General features: G+C 56.7%; 1 protein-coding gene across 2 annotated transcripts in view; it reads left to right on the top strand.

Moving 5' to 3' along the window:
* The first annotated feature begins 4,545 nt into the window (after positions 1-4,545).
* PLIN3 (perilipin 3) overlaps positions 4,546-19,915 on the top strand; it is an 18,155-nt gene continuing 2,785 nt past the window's right edge. For both annotated transcript variants that reach the window (XM_053898577.1, XM_053898575.1), the window contains exons 1-6: positions 4,546-4,647; positions 7,307-7,391; positions 10,944-11,142; positions 11,276-11,358; positions 14,578-14,875; positions 18,515-18,714. In XM_053898577.1, coding sequence (XP_053754552.1) covers positions 7,323-7,391; positions 10,944-11,142; positions 11,276-11,358; positions 14,578-14,875; positions 18,515-18,714 — 849 coding nt within the window. In that variant the 5' untranslated portion in view covers positions 4,546-4,647; positions 7,307-7,322. The remainder of the gene's footprint in view (positions 4,648-7,306; positions 7,392-10,943; positions 11,143-11,275; positions 11,359-14,577; positions 14,876-18,514; positions 18,715-19,915) is intronic.

The raw sequence follows: 19,915 nt of genomic DNA, 5'->3' as shown, positions 1-19,915 counted from the left end.
AACCATGGCCTGTCCACTCCCTGCCGTGGTCTCTCCCACCTACCCCCACCCTCCCTGCAGGCCTGGTCATGGGCCATCAGCTCCCGCCTGCCCTGCCCTCACCCCTGCCTTTCTCTGCCTCTTGAAGACTCCACCCCCCTCCCCAGAGACCTAAACAGGGCCTCCCTCCTCTCAATCCCCCGTTTCAACGATAAAGGCCAAAAGCTTCTGCTTGATGAAGCCCCTTCCTCAGCAGGGCTCCAAGCAACCCCTACTCCTGGTTCCCAGCCCCCTCTCCCAGAAGGAGCCGTGGTTGCCCAAAAGCTTCCTGCTTGTTCAAGACCCCAGCTATGCCCCCACCTGAGTCAGGTGCCCCTCTTCTCCGCCCACAGCCCTCCAGGGCTCCCACCCCCGCCTCTCCCCACCCCACCGGGGTGTAAGCCCAGGTCCTCCCCTAGCCTACCTGCCTCGTCCCCTCCCTCTCTCCCCCCCTGGATTGCTCTGCTCTGGCCACTTGGGCGGGCCTCTTCGCCCTTCTTCCAACACGGCAGTCCAGTGCTGCCCCAGGACCTTTGCACAGGTATTCCTGTTGCCCGGAGTACACCTCATCCGGACGGCCGTTTTCTGTTTCACCGCTGTTCAGCAAAGCACACAAGAGGTGTTTAATACACACTTCCTGAATGAGCAATTCATCACGGTGCCTGGAATGTCCTCCTGTATTGCCCTTTCCTCCTTTCTATGACTTCCACCTTTTCTGTAAGACTTCCCTCAAGCAGGTGAGCTCATTTTCCCCTTCCTGATTTCCTTTATCCATAAGGCGGCCCAAGACAGTTTCCAATGCTCCCTCCCACCCGCCCTTGCTGACCATGCTTCAGAACCTTCTGTGGCTCCCCGATGTCCTCAGGGCTCCTATCAGCCTGGCCCTGACCGAACTGTCGGACTTGGTCTCTCTTCGCTGACACCCTGCCCCCACCACATTCTACCCTCCAGCCTCTCGCTCTGCACCTTCACACTCTCTGTTCCCTGTGCCTGGAATACCTGTCCAGTGCCTTCACCTGCCTGACGCTGATTCCTCTCTCTCAGGACTCGGCCTAGACATTACCCTCCTGGAGGCTTCCCAGGACCACCCACAGCCTGGGTCCAGCCCTCCTCTGGGCTCCACTGTGCCTGTGTAGCTCCAACGCGGCCCAATCGCCTCTATTTTTTACCCTTGGGCACCAGAGCCAACTTACTCGTCAGACCCAGGAGACCCAGGACCCATGACACTTTTAAGGGCCCGTGGAAATGGTTCTTTTCAACTTATCTTAAAAATCAGGAGAAAAGAATGAATGCAATACCAGTGCAGTTGTAAAAGGTCATTTGCAATATTTTTTTCATGGAGGGAGGGACCCCAAAGTGCCTTAGGGCTGTGAAAGTGTTTTTTTTTTTTTTTAAGTTTATTTATTTTGAGAGAGAGAGAAAGAAAGCGTGAGCAGGGGAGGGAGGGGCAGAGAGAGAGAGAGGGAGAGAGAGAATCCCAAGCAGGATCTGCGCTGTCAGTGCAAAGCCCGATGCGGATGGGGCTCAAACTCATGAACCGCGAGATCAAGACCTGAGCGGAAATCAAGAGTTAGACGCTTAACCCACCGCACCACTCAAGCGCCCCAGTGCTGTGAAAATCTGAATGCAGCCCTTCTAGTCCCTGGCAAGTGTCTCCTTACTGGGTTATAAGTGCCTTGAAGGTGGTAGAGGCTGAATCCCCAGGGCTGCAGAGCACGAGCCTGGTACACAGCAGGTGCTTAATAATTGTTTGCTGAATGACTGAATATGCAGTGAATCACTAGGTCCTCGCAGCCAGGCCTGACCTGGCTCACACATAATAAGAGATGCTTGATAAATGGATGGATGGATGGATGGATGGATGGATGGATGGATGGATAGATGGAAGGAGGGAAGGGTCAGACTGTGGATGGAGGGGACACCTGGGCCAACAGAGACCAATCTGGGACCAGCAGCGCCACCTAGTGGCACAACGCTGGTCTGTCTCTCCTTCCTCTAGGCTCGGCGCAAAAGAATGGGAGTTTTCAGAGCTTTTCCACTGGAAAGTGTGCCTGGAGAAGAGGAAGGGGAAGCCGGGAGGAGGAGGAGGAGGAGGAGGGTACATTGAGATCTCGGACAAATTCCGACTACCCATTTCTGGTTTTTCGACCTGGAACATCACCTCTTTGACCCTCAGCTTCCTCATCCAGAAAATGGGGGAAATTTAAAGCAGGCCTTTGAATAATGTAATAAAATAGCTCAGAAAACAGTATGTTTCTCACCTCCCACCCCGGGAATAATCCTGGACAGGTGTTGCCCTCAAGGAGCCCACCCAGGCCAGGAGGTGACAGAGGGAGGACGTGGCTGGGGCAGAGAGAGGGATGTGAGTTTGGGGGTAGAGTTGTCGGATTTAGCAAAAACAAAAACAGAAAGATAAAAAGGATGCCCAGCTCAGTTTGAATTTCCGGTCAGCAAGGAATCATTTTTGAACGCTGAGTATATCCCAAATAGTGCACGGGATATACTTATACCCCCCCCCCCCCAAATGTATTCCTGGTTGACCAGAAGTTCAAATTGAAGTGGACATCCTCTATTTTGTCCGGGAGCCTTCGCCTGGGGGAGACTGAGGAGGTGGGCAGGAAGACTGCCAGGAGGCGGAGGCAGTGGTGCCGAAAAGCGAGCACTAAGCCTCTGGTCGTGTAGCTGCTGCTGGTGGTGCGGTCCCCTCCCCCACCGACATACGCACATGCGCAATGGCCAACGCCCCGGATTGCACTGGCGGAGAGCTGAACGTGGGGGTTGAGCACCACACTAGGGAAGAAGGTGGGCATGGCTGTTCTCCTTTCCTTCAAAAGTTGTGCTACCAGACATTACTTCCAGTGACTCTTGAGCTGTGTGACCTTAGACAACTCACTTAACCTCTCTGAGCTTTATCCATCCCAGGACTCTTATCCTCCATTACCCCCTCATCAACTTCCTGGCGGGGCCTCCAACTTACCAAGCATGGTCTGCCTCAGGGCCTTTGAACGTGCTGTTTTCCCGAATCTCTAAGGGGGGTCTCTCCTTTTCTCCCTCGCTTCTGCATTAAGAGGCCAATCTGGGAGGCCTCCCTTGACCACCTTATTAAAAATCACACCCCTGTTCTCCCATCTTCAGTCCTTTGCTTTTCTCAGTAACACCACCCCCCGACCTACTATGTATTTCACTCATTTCTCGTTTATTGTCTGTCACTGCCAACAGATCCCAAGGCTGGGATCTGTTTTACTCACTGTCCCCAACGCCCAGCACAGCAGCTCCAGAAAAATGGCTGAGTGAATGAGTAGGAGCGCGAACGGGTAGGAAAAAAAGGCCAGCAGCCGAGGTGAAACGTGTAACTGTTGTGGCTGGTTGCCTTAATCCTCGCGGTGTCTCAGACTCACTTGAGAATCTGACTAGCTGCACTTGGTTACTTAGATGCGAACATTCAGTTTCCTGATGTGCAAAAGCCATACGGCGCCGCTGGCCACCGTATTGAATGCCACAGAATTCCAGAGCATTCCCAGCGTCTCAGAAAGCTCTACCGCCTGGTGCTAGTGTGGTCACTGTCGGAAAAACCACAGTCACAGATACCAATTTGTTTTCTTGTTCCTTCCGGGGCTTCAGAGACCCCACCCCACCCCACGTAATGTAGCAAACTTGTGGCTCCTGAGGTGAACACAGCCCCGGTTGGGTTTTGTGAGGTCCGGTGGTTTTCGTAAAAGGCAGAGCACTTTCTTTAGTCTAAAATCTTGGTGGATGTGGGAATCTCTGGGTGGGTGTCCCATAGGGCCACTCTCTGCCAGGCTGCCCACGCTTTAGCGGAGCCACTTACTTCCTTCTGGCCCTTGGGACCACCTGAGTTTGAGACTTTGGTTTATAGACCAAGAGGATAAATGATTGGGGGGGCGGGGGTGGGATGCAAACAAATCCAAGTGGTTGCTGCTTTAGGGAGGGGTTGATCCGGGAGTCAGAGATCTGGAAGTTGATCCCTGCACTACCCTTGACCGACCGTCTCTGGGCCTCAGTTTTCTCATCTGTAAAATGGGGATGATAAAGGAACCGTTTGGGAGGATTAAGTGGTACCATGCAGGTCAAGACCGGCAGAAGGCACTCTTGATCTGTTCACCTATGTGGCGAAGGCTCTGTTCACATTGTTGGGTCGAGCTTGGCTCCATCACCTTCTCAGGGTTGGGACTCGGTTCCTGACGCGACGCGGCATCAGGCAAAGACCTCTGGGGGTCTCACCGCCCCTGGAGAAAAGGAGGGACTGGGGGGGCGGGGGAATCCCAGAACCCGGATCGCACCTCCCTGCGCCGAGTTCATAGGATCCCGAGGTCGGGAGGGGCGCCCTTTGCTGGATCAGGCGTCTTCCAAGGGTCGCCCGACTCAGACAGAGGGCGGATCGCGCGCGCGTCCAGCAGAAGTCCGGGCCTTCCTGGACTTCACTTGTGGCTCCAACGTCCCGGACCGAGCGGGGCCGAGGCCTGACGGCGGGCAGCCTCCCGATACGATTGGCCCTCGGGCCCGTCACTCCCGAGCGCCCGCCCCCTTGAGTATAAAAGCCTCCCCAGGGGGTCAGCCCCAGACCGTTTCCGAGCTGGCTGTCGCGCCCTGCACGTCCCGCTGACCGCGGTGAGAGGCGGGGGGCCCCATGGAGGCGGGGGGCGAGGTCCGCCGAGTCCCGGGGCGTCCCAGGGGAGGAAGGAGAGGGGAGGACCTTCCTGGGGACTCGGCTGCTCTCTTCGGCCTGGGGAGGGGTCTCCAGCCCTGGCTGAGCTTTCTTGTCTCTTTCAGTCCCCCACCCCCCACTCAAAAAAAAATCTAATTTCTGGAACACAGTCAGACTTTCAAACTCTCTCCTCTCAGTTCCTGAGACTTTTTTAGGGGGAGGCAGAAAGAGCCCCTAGAATTGGCAGTATTAAGGCGGGGGCGGGGGGCGGTAAAGTCCCCATTATAAAACACATCCTCTCTAAACAAAAGCAAAAACAAAAACTGTGCTTGCTTTGCAAACGCAGTTTAGAGGCGAGCAGCGGCAGCCTGTCCTGCACAGGAAATCGGCCCTCCCGGGGCTTTAGGGCGCCCCTACCCCTCCTCCTCCGCCCCGCCCTCCGCCCCCAACCAGGGGACTGTCTCTCTGCCTGGCAAAGCCCCCTTTCCAGCAAATGGATTTGCCAACTGGGGGCTTAACTCCTCCCACACCCCGGTTTCTGGTCGCCCAGCTGACCCTGGGGAGCTCGCGGGCGGCCCCCGCCCCCCCCCCCCTTGGGTGGGTGTGGCCAATGGGTTGCTCTAGGCGGCTGGGAAGGCCTACCCATTATCTGAGTCCTTGGGACCTATGTCAGGATTGAGTCCAAGGGCCGGGCCTGGGGCCTCGGTGTCTGGGAACTTTGGAAGTTGTATCTTAGCATGCCCTGGCGGCTGGACGTCTGCGCAACTGCAGCGTTTCAGCTAGCTCTAGTTCTGGGGGCTGGAGCCGGCTGCAGACAGGTTGCAGACCCCAGGGACTTTCCGGGGGCGCTGACATCTGCAATGCACCCCCCGCCCCTTGGTTAAACCCGCGCCAGGAGGGATCGATGGGCAAAGGGAATGGGAGAATGGGCCTCCAAGGTGCCCAGGTGAGCTCAGGCTCCGGGGAAGGTGGGGGAAATCATGGGACTTGTGATGATCACCAGGGGCAAGTTTACCTGCTGGCCCCACTTCCCAGCTGGGGACCTTGGTAACAAGCAGGAGCTCCTTCCTGACTGGCTTCGCATGTGTGTGAGATGGTTCTGTTTATTGACCACCTACTACGTGCTAGGCACTGAGCTAAGCGCCACATGTGCAGTCCCTCTGCCGATCTGCAGGGACTCCGAGCTGGGAACGCTTATCCCCATTTTACAGATGGGGCAGGCAAGGCTCTGCCAGAGGGTGCTGCTCTCCCAAGCTCCCACCACTAGCGAGGTGCAAATTGGACCCCAGAACTGGTGCTCTCGGGACATCCGTTCGCTGGACTGTGCCCGGGGGACAGGGCAGTGTGGCGGCCGGGTGGCCGGGCCCCCTTCCTCTAGAAGGAAAGACTCAGAATCAAGGTCAGGGGTTCACAACAGGCTCCTCCCAGAAATACCGGAAGAACCAGCCTCGAAGGCAGGCTCTACCTTTAGCGCCATTTCGCCATTTCGCAGGTGAGGGGGCTGAGGCCAAGGGAGAGGAGGCTCCTTGCTCAACCAAGTATAGCATGGGCACAGCTGGGACTCTTGCCATCTGGGTCTGACACCCACCTGCCCTCGCCTGGCCAGAAAAACGGAGCGCACCTGTGGCTCCCGTCGTACCCTGCAAACGTGTGCAGGAGAGTCACCTGGGGAGCCTCCCTGGCCACTCCGGAGCCTGACTTGGTCTGCAGTAGGGGCTGTGTGTGTGTGTATTTCTGAGAGAGCTCGAGTGGGAGCGGGACAGAAGGGGGGACAGAGGATCCGAAGTGGGCTCTGTGGTGACAGATCCCATGAACCCTGAGATCGTGACCTGAGCCACAGTCAGATGCTCAAAGGACTGAGCCACCGAGGGGCTCCATCTTTTTTTTTTTTTTTTTTTTGCTTTTTAATGCTTAGCTTTTTTTTTTTTGAACTGGTAATATTACCTACCTGGCTCCAAAGTCAGAGGCCTGCCCCAGCCACCTGATCTTCCCTGAAAGGTGGCCACTGTTAACAGTTTCCTGTGTCTGGAGATTCTGTGCCAGCAGACATCTTTGCCGCCCCACCCCCTCCTTTCGTCCCTGAAGGTCTCTGTAGCCACTAGCCGGGCTGTGCCCCGTCTTTTCAAGGCCCCTTCTGCTGGGAAACCGGGTTGTTTCCAGTGTCTTGTTGTGGCCGACAACAGGTACACATCTCTGCCCGTGTGGCAGTGCAGGTGTGGGACCAGCCCCTGCAGGTCTCTGGGTCAAGGGGACGATGGCTCTTGAAAGCAGGTAGCCATCGGCGAGTTGCCGTCCACAGAGGTTTTGCACCCCAGGTGCCTCCCCAAAGTGTTGATAAAGTGGAACCCTTGGCGTTGGCCTTGAAGGCGTGGCCCTGGTAACAGCTGCATCAGCAGCACCTGAGAGCTTTTTAGAAGCAGACTCAGGGCCCCACCCAGCCCTGCTGAACCGGCACCAGCATCTGCGCGGGCCCACCTGCGGGTGCAGGTGAAGGACGGGGAGGCAGGGCTCTAAAAAACGGGGGGGGGGGGGGAGGTCGCAGGGCAGATGTGAACCCGGACTTCCTCCTGGGGGGAGGGACAGGGCACGCTGTACCCTGACTGATCCATGCGTCTGCCACAGTGCCTGTTCCTGAGAAATGTCTGGCGACGGGACAGAAGCCACCGTCAGCAGCAGCCCGGTGACAGCGGAAGAACCGGTACAGCAGGTGAGGGGGGGGCGGGGCCTGCTGGTAGCACGTGGAGGTCAACAGACCTCTTTCTGCGGGTGCACCCCGGACACGTGTCTCACGGGTGGGGGCGGGGGCAGAACCGGAAACCCCAGAGGCTTGGGGGAGAGCAGGGCTCCGCCCCGAATCGCCCCTCATCCTGGGTTTGCCTGTTCCGGGCATTCCCTATAAATGGAGTCCTGCGATCTGAGACCCCTTCGTGTCTGGCTTCTCCCCCTGAGCGTCATGTTTTGGGGGCCGTACCCACATCGTGGGTCGTCCGTGCTTCGTTCTTTTCTTGAAGCCGAGGTAAAACGACACATAACAACGACGCAAATACTGTGAATTGTGCGCGGTTCAGCGGCGTTGAGTACATTGGCCATGTGCAAACCGCCACCGCCATCTAGTTCCGGAAGCTTTTCCTCACCCCAGATGCAAACGCCATCCCCGTTACCAGTCATTCCCATTACCTTGCCCTCCTCCCCAGCCCCTGGCCCCCACTAATCTCAGTTTCCCTATTCTGGACATTGCAGAGTGAATTTTATAAATTCACTTTCATAAATTCACTCTGCAATGTCCAGAATAGGGAAACTGAGATTTACCTTTTATGGTAAATTTATGGTAAATTTAAGGTAACTTACCTATTACCTTTTATGTTAGGTACCTCATGAGTGAAATCCTGCAGGATTTGTCTTTTCGATTTCCTTCCTTTATTTTTTTTTTTTTTTTTTTTTTTTTTTTTTTTTTACATTTTTTATTTATTTTTTGGGACAGAGAGAGACAGAGCATGAACGGGGAGGGGTAGAGAGAGAGGGAGACACAGAATCGGTAACAGGCTCCAGGCTCCGAGCCATCAGCCCAGAGCCTGACGCGGGGCTCGAACTCACAGACCGCGAGATCGTGACCTGGCTGAAGTCGGACGCTTAACCGACTGCGCCACCCAGGCGCCCCTCGATTTCCTTCCTTTAAAAACTGTGTGTGTGTGTGTGTGTGTGGAGGGGGGGTGTGGTGGGGTCAGGGGAGGTGCAGAGCTAGTCACCGGGCTCCAACTCGCAAACCTCGAGATCATGACCTGAGCCGAAATCGAGTCGGACGCTTAATCTACTGAGCCGCCCCAGGTGCCCTCCTTGCTTTTAAAAAAAAATTTTTTTTTTTAATGTTTACTTATTTTTGAGAGAGAGAGAGAGAGACAGAGTGTGTGAGAGGCGGAGGGGCAGAGAGAGAAGGAGTCACAGAATCCGAAGCAGGCTCCAGGCTCTGGGCTGTCAGCACAGAGCCCAACTCGGGGCTCGAGCTCACGAACTGTGAGATCATGACCTGAGCCAAAATCAAGAGTCAGATGCTTAACCCACTGAGCCACCCAGGCATCCCTGATTTTTTTTTTTTTTTTTAAGTAAACTCTATTCCAAACACAGAGGTCGAATTCACGACCCCAAGATCAAGAGTCCCATGTTCTCCAGGAGCCAGCCAGGTGCCCTGAGACTATGAATTTTTTAAAACCTACCTTATACCATACTTTTTTTTTTTTTTTTTCTCTTTAATCCACTCACCAAATCATGGACATCTGGGTTGTTTCCACTTGGCCGTCAGGAATGCTGTGAACCTTCATGGGCGAGTCTTGTGTGGATGTGTGTGTCTTGTCCCTGGGGTAGATTCCTAAAAGCAGAGTTGCTGGATCACCCAGGAGATCGGTGATTAAGTCCTGAAGAGACCTCGTGGGTAAATCCTGGAGGCAGACGGTCTAAGGCCCAGAGTGGCCGCTGCCTGGTTTTGTGATCTTGGGTGACTTACTCAACCCCTCCGTGCCCCAGTTAACCCTTCTGTAAAATGGAATAACGTGCCCCACCTCCCGGGACTGGCGGTTAAGTGTGTTCAAACGCGAGTTCACACGGTGCCTGTGAGTCTCCTGCCGGTATCTTCACACGAGTGATCTTTGCAACTCCTACTGAACAGGAATGGATGCCCGCCCCCATGTTATGGGTGCGGAAACTGAGCCTCTGTCCCAGCAACTCAGTTCTGCTCCCGTAGGCTAAGAGCAGCCATATTCAATATGTAAATGAACACGGGCGTGGCTGTGTGTCAATAAAACTTTATTTACAAAACCAGCCGGCAACGGAATATCAGCCACATAGAGGAATGGAGCACAGACACCTGCCACCATGTGGATGGATCCGGAGGATGCTGTACACAGTGACAGAAGCCAGGCAGAAGGCCATGTCCTGTGTGACCCCACTCACAGGGGTCCCTAGAGGAGTCCTGTCACAGAGACAGAGTGTAGACGGTGGGAGCCGGGGCTGGAGGCAGGGAGTCCATATTTCGTGGGGACAGAGCCTCAGTTTGGGGACAAGTTCTGGAGACGGATGGCTGGGGGTGGCTGCATGACAGTGTGCGTGAGCTTGACGCCACTGAGCTGCGCACTTAGAAATGGTTAAGATGAGGGGCACCTAGTGGCCCAGTCGGTTAAGCGTCCAACTCTTGATTTCAGCTCAGGTCATGATTTCACAGTTCGTGGGTTCAAGCCCCATATGGGCTTCGTGATCACAGTGTGGATGGAGCCTGCTTGGGATTCTCTCTCTCCCTCTCCTCTGCCCCTCTCCTACTCATGTTCTCTCTCTCAAAATAAACTTTTTTAAAAATTAAAAAAAAAACCAAACCCTAACACTGATACATGCTACCATATGGAGCACGGACCTTGAACACACGATGCTCAGGAAGGGAACCAGACAGGAGAGGCCCCACGGGGTGGGAGTCCACATGTGTGAAACGCCCAGAACAGGCTCATCCACAGACAGGAAGTGGATTCCTGGGTGCTGGGGGGGGGGGGGGGGACAAGGAGTGACCATTCTGGGAGTGATGACAAAGTTCTAGAATTAGCTGCTATGGTTGTACGACCTTGTGAAAACCCTAAAACCCTCAGAATTGTGCTTTTTTTTTTTTTTAATATTTGTTTAAATTGCGTTTTTAAATGGTGGCATTAATGGTGTGTGAATTACTTCAATAGAGCTGTTAGGAAAAAACAGACAAGAATAAGAAAATCACAGGGCGCCTGGGTGGCTCAGTTAAGCGTCCAATTTCGGGCTCAGGTCATGATCTTGCGGTTCGGGAGTTCAAGCTGGGCGTCAGGCTCTGTGCTGACGGCTCAGACCCTGGAGCCTGCTTCGGATTCTATGTCTCCCTCTCTCTCTCTTCCTCCCCTGCTCACACTCTGTCTCTCGGTCTCTCTCTCAAAAATAAATTAAAAAAAAATTTTTTTTTAATAAGAAAATCAGGTGTGGGCCCCCCACGGGCTGTAGCTTGCCGACCCCAGCCGCGCAGGGCTCTCGTCTCTGGTCACTGGCCCACAGTGGGTGTCAAGTGGACGTTCAAACAGATGAGGGGGAGGGGCTACGATAAACGAAGCCCGGAGCGGAAGGAACCCCCAGGCCCCGGCTGGTGCAATCACGTGGCCACAAAGCAAGCGCGGGCCGGGCCGTTTCCTGGCCGGGAGGGAGTTCGAAATTGCAGGGCACCCCAAGTCCCAGGCCCGGCCCCCTGAGTCGCCTGTCCCCGTAGCCGAGCGTGGTGGACCGCGTGGCCGGCATGCCCCTCATCAGCTCCACCTGCAACATGGTGTCGGCGGCCTACGCCTCCACCAAGGAGAGCCACCCCCACGTCAAGACCGTCTGCGACGCGGCCGAGAAAGGCGTGAAGACCCTCACGGCGGCCGCCATCAGCGGGGCCCAGCCCATCCTCTCCAAGCTGGAGCCCCAGAGTAAGCAGGGCCCGGCGAGCACGGAGCCTACCTCTTGGCTGTTTGGGGGGGGGGGGGGGGTCTGCCCCTCCCGGGCCCCGAGGGGCGTGCCCGCGCCCCAGTCTCGATTTCAGCCTCGCCCCGTCTCTTGCAGTCACGTCAGCCAGTGAGTACGCCCACAGGGGGCTGGACAAGCTGGAGGAGAATCTGCCCATCCTGCAGCAGCAGACGGAGAAGGTAACTGACCTCCGCCATCGGGAGCCCCAGGTGGGGGGCGGGGGCTCAGCCGGGAGGGGGTCCCCCGGGGCACTGAGTGTGGGGTCCCATCTCAGCGAGAACAGACACACGCGACCACTTCCTCCCCACCACCCTCACTGGAAGAATGCTCTGAACACCACCCAGCTCTGTTCAAACCCCCCCCCCCCCCCCCCCCCGCGCTGTGCCTCTCACCCTGCCTGGGGCAAAAGCCGAGGCCGTTACGGCCCACGCCGTCCCCCGCCCCTGCCCTCATTGCCCACCTCCCTTGCCTCACGCCAGCCTCCGTACTCAGGGTTCAGTGACATCAGTACCCGCGGGCACCGGACACGGTGATAGAAACACAGTGCTTGCCCTTGTGGAACTTTCATTCAGGGGAGAGCCGGGGATGGGGGGGAAGCAAATACTGTGAACGCCTCCGTCTCCGTCCCACCCCGGGACCTTTGCACGTGCACTTCCTTCTTCATGAACCCGACTCTCAGGCCTCCGTTCTCATCCCACCCCTTCAGAGGCCTTCCCTTCTCTCTTAAAGAAGGTCCTTCTGGCTCAGCTCTGTCCAGAACCGTCTCTGATGTCCATGTTCGTTCTCTGCGCCGCGTCCCGTGTGGAAACCGCCAGCTGTATGTGGCTCCCGAGCCCTTGGGACGTTGGCCGGCGTGGCTGAGAAACTCAATCACTAATTTTAAATGGAAATGGCTGCAGGTGGCCAGCAGCCAGCATCGTTCTGGCACGCCCGCGCCGCTTTGCTGAGCTCTGAGTCACAACCCGCACAACGAGCTCCTTTAAAAGCCCACGGTTCAGTGGTTCGGGCGTATTCACACGGTGAATACGGTCGCCACCCATTTTAGAACATTCCATCACCCAGAAACCTCACGTCCCTTAGCCGTTATTCTCCTTCCTGCCAAACGCCCCGGCCCCCCACGAGCCCCCTTCCCGTCCGTGGATGAGCCCGTTCTGGACGTGTCGCACACGGGGACTCACACACCTGTGTGGCCTCTCGTGTCTGGTTCCCTCTCTGAGCGGCGTGGGTTCGGGTCCGCCCGCGGGGGCGGCGGGGGTGGGCGCCTCGCTCCTGCTCGCGGCCGAGGGACGTGCGCGTGCGCGGTGGACACGTTCATCTGTGGACGTGCGCGTGCGCGGTGGAGGCTCCTGAGGGACGTGCGCGTGCGCGGTGGACACGTTCCTTTGTGGACGTGCGCGTGCGCGGTGGACGAGTGCTTATTCCTGCCTCCGCCACGGACACGTAGGTCGTTCCCGCTTCTTGGCTGTAATAACACTGCTGTGCGCACTTGCGTACTTTAGTTTTTTTACGACATGAAATGTATTGTCTTTAACCGTTTCTAAGTGCACAGCTCCGGGGCATCAAGCGCGCTCACATTGTCCTGCGGCTCCCCTTGCCCCCCGCCGCCATCCGTCTCCAGAACTTTCCATCTCCCCAAACCGAGACGCTGTCCCCATCAAGCACGGACTCCCCACCCCTGTCTCCCACCATCCACTCTCTGACTCGGTGGACGGGACTCCTCTGGGGACCCACTGTGCGTGGGGTCACGCAGGATGTGTCCTTCTGTGTCTGGCTTCTGTCCCTGCGCACAGTGGCTTCCGGGTCCATCCACATGGTGGCAGCTGGTAGGATGTCTTTTTAAGGCCGGACGAGATTCCAGTGTGTAGATGCACCACGTTTATTTTTTCACCTGTCAGTGGCTGGCTTCCACCTTTTGGCGATTGTGAGTCACGTGTCCAAGTTGCGTTGGCTTTTAAGTTTGCCGCCATCTGAACGGCTTTTTAGCTGCCGCTCCGTGTCCCCGAGTGGCGTAAGGGCACAGACTGCTTCTTGCTCTGTCTGGTGCCCATCATATAGCCTGGCACGTAGTGGACGCTCAGTCTCCGCTTTTGCCGTGTGGGACCATTAACAGGCTGGGCATTGAAGGTGGAAATTGCCCAGTTCACAGAAGAATGGAAAAATATTGCCATGAGCCACCTCCTAAGGGCTGGGCACTCGTGTCCTTCTGCTGGTGCCACATGAGGCCAACATTCCTTCCGTTTATAGAAGGGATGAGCTCAGGGTGACATTCTACGAGGCCATCCAACAGAGCCCCTCCCAGCTCTTGACTTAGAGGCACAGCGGTGTCCCTACTCCAGGCCCTATGAGGTCACCCCCTAACAGACACACACACACACACCAGGAAATGGCAGCGTTCCCCGTTTCTATGGGATGTGGTGGTGTCACAGCTGGGGTTCGAACTTGGGCCGGCATGAGCTACGTGACCGCCCCCGTGGGCACCTTTCTCCACCCAAAAGAAACCAATTCTGGGGACCTAGGTGGCCCAGTCGGTTACGCGTTCAACTTTAGCTCAGATCATGATCTCACGGTTCGTGAGTTCAAGCCCCATGTTGGGCTCTGTGCTGACAGCTCACAGCCCGGACCCTGCTTGGGATTCTGTGTCTCCCGCTCTCTCTGCCCCTCCCCCACTGGCACTCTGTCTCAAAAACAAACAAGAACTAATTCCCATGGACACGAGAGGTCTAGGTGTCTGGCAGGATGCCAACTTGAAAGAGTGGGAGTGGGAGTGGTTGGTTGTTAACTTTCCCGAGAGTTCTGTGCACATAGATCTGTTTAGATTCAAGAAGATCAACACTCGTTGATCCACAAATGCCCACCGCGTGCTGGACCCGCTTCTCTTCCTGGGATATACAAGCCTGGGGGAGGGGCAGAGAGAGAGAGAGAGAGAGAGAGAGGGAGGGAGGGAGACACAAGCCAAAGCAGGCTCCAAGCTCTGAGCTGTCAGTGCAGAGCCTAACGCAAGGCTCCAACCCACGAACTGTGAGATCGTGACCTGAGCTGAAGTTGGACACTTCACTGAGCCATCCAGGCGCCCCCTTAATTACCTCTTTAAATAGTCACATCCTGAGGTCTTCGGGATTAGGGTTCACACTGCGGCCCGTAACACTGTGGGTGAAAAAACAGAAGCACAGAGAGGTGGAGTGAGTTACCTGAGGCCACACAGCTAGGACCTATCAAACCAGGATTCAACCCAGGCTCTGGAGCTCAGGATCTTCCCTGCCAGACTCAGTGTTGACCCCTGTGCGTTCACCCAGGAGGGGGCAGTCCTCCCTTTAACCTCCCCGGAGGTTGGGGCGCAGGGGTGGGGGGATCCAGGTATGAAGGGAGGACGGGGGTGCTGATGCCGGCCTGTGTTCCAGGTTCTGGCAGACACCAAGGAGCTGGTCTCGTCCAAGGTCTCGGGGGCCCGAGAAGCCGTGTCCAACACCGTGTCCAGCGCCAAGGACACAGTGGCCACCCGAGTGACGGAGGCGGTCGATGTGACCCGGGGCGCCGTGCGGACTGGTGTGGATGCCACCAAGTCTGTGGTGGCCAGTGGCGTCCAGTCGGTCATGGGCTCCCGGGTGGGCCAGGTGGTGCTGAGCGGGGTGGACACGATGCTGGGCAAGTCCGAGGAATGGATGGACAACCACCTGCCCATGACGGACGCTGAGCTGGGTGAGTGCGGCCCTGGGGCCCGGACCCCTCCCCAGACCTCCCCCCTCCTAGCGGCCACCTAGGGTGTGTCCCTCAGTGTCTCCTTGAATCTGCGGCCACCTGGACCAGGGCAGTGGCCTCCACCCTGGCCCCCGATGTCTGTTCTCTTTGAAGCAACCACCAGAGGGCCCCTGTGAGCACCGCAGTCAGGTGCTGACCTCTGCCCACAGCCTTTCAGGGCTCCCCCCTCCCCTCACTCATTCCACTCCGGCCATGCTCCCGCCCCGGGGCCCTTGCACCAGCTATCCCCTCTACTGGAAACGTCCAACCCCTAGACATCAGGAAGGGTAGTTCCTTTCTGCCTGCAGCTCTGTGCTTCAATGCCACCTTCCCAAGTGAAGCCTCTAAAGTTGCAGCCTCCCTCGTCCATACTGTGTCCTAAAACCTGCCCCCCGCCCCCTCCTCACTGGGCTTTGGTTTTTCTGCCTGGCACTTCTCATCACTTCCACGAAGCAGACGCTTCTGTCTTGGTCTTACTGCTGTGCCCCTTGTCTAGGACGGGGCCTGGTGCTCAGTAGGCATTCAAACCCAAGCGTAAAATCACTCTCCTCTGTCACTCCCCTCACCCCCGCCCCAGGCATTTATCTGTCCATTCAGATGTTCCTTGAGCACCTGCCTCCTGACTGTCTTTCAAGTCCTGGGGGGATACATCAGTGCACAGAATTCTGCCCTCGAGGAACTCACTGTATAAAGTATAAAGTATAAGGAAGTCAGGTCAAAGGAGAGAATTCCAAGGGGAGAGTGGGGTAGGTGTTTCTGAACCGGTGAATGGAGGGAGGGAGGGAGCTGCATGGCTGTCAGGGCAGAGAGAGGTGTAGAAAACAAAGGTCCTGGGGCAGGACCTGCCTGGTGTGTTAGAGAAACAGGCAGAGTGGGCGAGGGAGAGAGGGGGAGGAGGGGAGGGCCAGGGGAGGGGACAGGGCAGGTCTGCAGGGCCTTTGGGGGCGTGGGGAGGACTTGGGCTTTTACCCTGGGGAGGTGGGAGTCGTGGCGGGCTGTGGGCAGAGGAAGCGGAACTTGATTGGGTGCTCACGGGCGCCCCCTGGTGGCCGCTGCGGGGAGGACGGACGGGCGGGCGGTGCCGGTGAAAGCAGGAGCCCAGCGGATCCAGGGCAGGACTGAGGGTACCCTGCTGGTCCCTGGGGGCGTGATGGGGGCTAGGCCAGGCGGGAGCAGGAATGAAGACCGACAAGCGGGGGATGAAACTGTTGAGACAAAGCAGCCGGTCTTATCTGTGGTCCACAGTCCTCTTGTGGTCCTGTCCCCACATTCTGGGGACAGCCATCCTTTGGACATTCGTGTTTTGGTTTTTCATCCTTTGCACATTCGTGAAGGACTTTTGCCACACCGCGATGCGGACTCTGGTGCCCACGGCAGCGAGGGCCCATGGGGCTGCGTGTCGGTTAGACACCGTGCTCCATCCGACTTTGGCCGGAGACAGATGTCCTCAGACACTACCCAGCGTCCCCTGTGGGGCAGACTCACCTCCCAGGTGAGACGCCCTCCTTCACCTGTTCTGCAACATTCATGCAAAGGGAACCATGTGGTTCCCTGGTGGGTTAGCACCTCTGTTGACGATTGGAATTGCAAAACGTCACTATTCTAAGTGTCTCTTCTTTCTCTGTTAGCTGGGAAACTTCCCTGGGGAAAGTTCTCTGTTGCAGTGTTAATCACCCCGGGTACAGCTCGTGGAGGAAACACAGAGCGCGGGGCTAGCTGGCTGGAACGCGCAGACTTACGTGACATATTCCAATCCTACGCATTTGCTTTAGCAACATTTCACTTGTCCCATTGCTTTTGGCCAGTTGGAGACCCTCCTCGAGTTGGCTCTGCGTCTCCGTGATCCTCCCTGGGAATCCTCAGTGCAAAGTGGTAGTCGTTGGCTTTCTGGAGAAACTCGATGATTCAGGCGGGCTGGTCCCTCTCCTCCTCCCCTCTGCCAAGGGCACCTGCCAGCTCCACAGGGCCCTGCCAGCTGGCTCAGACGTGCTGGGATCCTGCCAGACATCCTGGCCTAAAACAGCAGAGCCCCATTCACTTCCAAGGGCAGCGCCCCAGGGCCCCTGGGGGCCACGGATTAGTTCTGGACTGCAGTAGGGCAGGTTCAGAATGTTGCTAGTGTGGGTTAGTCTTTGCAACCCGCCTTGGGTGGGGGGATGGGAAGGTCTGTTTTTCTCGAAACGCGGGTCGTTTTCTCTGCCCGAGTGTCCCACGTGTATGCTTGCTGTTCTTTTTTTTTTAATGTTTGTTTATTTTAAGGTCGGGGGGGGGGGTGCAGAGGGAGAGGGGGAGAGAATCCCAAGCAGACCCCACTCTGTCAGTGCAGAGCCCAGCTTGGGGCTTGAACTCACAAACCGTGAGATCATGACCTGGGCCAAAATCAAGAGTCAGCTGCTTAATCGACTGAGCCCGCCCCCCCCCCCACCCCCAGGCACCCCTGCTGTTCATTTTTGAAATGTCATGAAATGACATTCTCCCCAGCCGACTCTATCAGACTGCCCCCAACTCCACATCTGGCCCACCACCTGCATTTGTAAATAAAGTTTTATTGGCACACAGCCACGCCCATCTGCGTCCAAGTTATCTGAGCCCTTCTGCAGGACAGCTGGAGAGCTGAGTAGTGCCATTGACCGTCTGGCCCCGTGCCAAAAAAGTTGATCCACCCCTGGGTTAGAGTGTGTTCTTCTGGAATGTTTAGCGTTTGTAGAAACCGCTGAAATCCCCCGGTCGAAGGCTAACCTTGATTGAGCTGTGGGTCAACAGCAGCCTGTGGGATTTCCTTCCTTTACTTTCTGTCTCTTGTTGACGGCACAGTGCCTGGCCCGAAGGAGCGGCAAAAATACGTGGCTAAAATGGGGACCTCCCTTAATCAGGCTCTTCCTGCCCCACCAGAGGTCATCCGTTGGGTTACCCTGGCCGTGTGTTCGTGCTCCCTGTGCTATTTATTTAACACCCTTCTTTAAATCAGCTTTTCAAGGTTCTTTTAGAAAGACGGGTATTATCACTTACTGAAAACAGAAAGCCAAATCATCTGCTATAAACCGCTAGCAAAAATCGCGAAATGCTCATTTGTGTGCCTTTTTTGACGCAGGTAGTTCAGATTCCACAATTCGGGCAGCTCTGACTCGGGTGGCCCTACAGAAGGGGAAACTGAGGCTGCGTGGCACAATCACTTCAGAGCAGGGGGTGGTAAACATTTTCTTAACCAGATCGGTAAATATGTTTGGCTTCGTGGGTCAGTCTCTGTTGCAACTACTTACGTCTGTTAGCACAGAAGATAGGTAAATGAACGGGCGTGACCGTGTGCCAATAAAACTTTGTTCCTAGGGACAAGTGGTATTTGGCCCGAGGGCCGGGGTTTGCAGACCCTCGTGCCCTTCCAAGGCCTCTTGATCTTGGGAACTGCGGTTCTCATCATGCCCATTTTGCAGATGGGGGAAAGCAAGGCGGGGGACCCCCTTCGCTCCAAGGCTCCCCAGCTTGCGAGGGGCACAACTTGGGCAGGTGCGTGCAGGCCCGAGGGCCGCACGCCGAAGCCCGAGCGGTACACGCGGCCGGGTCCCGGCCCTCACGGCGCCTCTCCTTCCTTCCTCCCTGCAGCCCGCCTCGCCACGTCCCTGGAGGGCTTCGACATCGCGTCGGTGCAGCAGCAGCGGCAGGAGCAGAGCTACTTCGTGCGTCTGGGCTCCCTCTCGGAGCGGCTGCGCCAGCGGGCCTACGCTCACTCTCTGGGCAAACTGCAGCTGACCCGGCAGCGGGCCCAGGAGGCCCTGCTGCAGCTGGCACAGGCGCTCAGCCTGGTGAGGCCCCGCCCCTGCCCCGGGGGCTCCGCCCACATCCCCCCCCCCAGCCCCCCGCCCCCGCCACTTTGCGGTCACATCCTGCCCCTTCCTGCCAGGCTTTTTTCTATCTGTTCTCTAAGGAGCTAAATTCCTATTTCTCTCTCTCTTTCTCTCTCTCTCTCTCTCTCTCTCTCTTTGCTGAGCTTCCTGTACTGAGTGCTAGCTCCTCCCTCTTTTTTTATTTTTTCTTTTTCTGCAGAGAGAGAGGAGGGGAGGGGCAGAGAGAGAATCCCAAGCAGGTTCTGCACTGTCAGCTCAGAGCCACGAACTGAGCTGAAATTAAGAGTCGGACGCTTAACTGACTGAGCCACCCAGGCGCCCCCCCGCCTTTTTCTTTAATTTAAAAAATTTTTTTCTTCTTTTAGTGTTTATTTACTTTTGAGAGAGAAAGGGAGAGAGAGAGAGAGAGAGAGAGAGAGCATGAGCAGGGGAGGGACAGAGAGGGACAGAGACACAGACTCCCAAGCTGGCTCCAGGCTCTGAGCCGGCAGCACAGGGCCCGATGCGGGGCTTGAACTCACAAACCTCGAGATGACCTGAGCCGAAGTCAGATGCTTAAGCGACTGAGCCACCCAGGCGCCCCTCCCCCCTCTTTTTCTTCAATTTTTGATTGGGGTAAGATTGGCCACTCTTAACCATTTCCAAGCGCACAGCTCAGCGGCATCAGGCACGCTCACACTGTCGTGCACCTGCCCCCGCCATCCGTCTCCAGAACTTTCCATCTCCCTGGACCGAGACTCTGTCCCCATGAAGCACGGACTCCCCCCCCCGGCTCCCACCGTCCACTCTCTGACTCGGTGGACGGGACTCCTCTGGGGACCCCCTGTGCCTGGGGTCACGCAGGACGTGTCCTGTGTCCGGCTCCTGTCACCGCGCACAGTGGCCTCCGGGTCCGTTCACACGGTGGCAGGCGGCAGGACGTCCTGACTTTTTAAGGCTGAATAACATTCCATTGAAACAGTTTTCAAGGCTCTGCTACATTCCGTTGGCCAGAGCCCGTCTCGGGGCCGGGCCCAGTTACAAGGAGCAGCAGACGAAATGGGAGGAGGTGCAGGGAATGTGTGGTCCCTCCCTTTGCAGGCGGCACATATGTGCCCCTGTCGGTGATGAAACCACAGCGGGGAGAGCATACGTGAGCACAGTGTCCCGCTTTCCTCCC

This window comes from Panthera pardus, unplaced genomic scaffold, assembly GCF_024362965.1.
Source record: "Panthera pardus isolate Hobbes unplaced genomic scaffold, ASM2436296v1 HiC_scaffold_8, whole genome shotgun sequence".
Taxonomy (NCBI): Eukaryota; Metazoa; Chordata; class Mammalia; order Carnivora; family Felidae; genus Panthera; species Panthera pardus.
The sequence above is the reverse complement of the archived record's forward strand: the minus strand, read 5'-3'. Positions and strand labels throughout refer to the sequence as shown.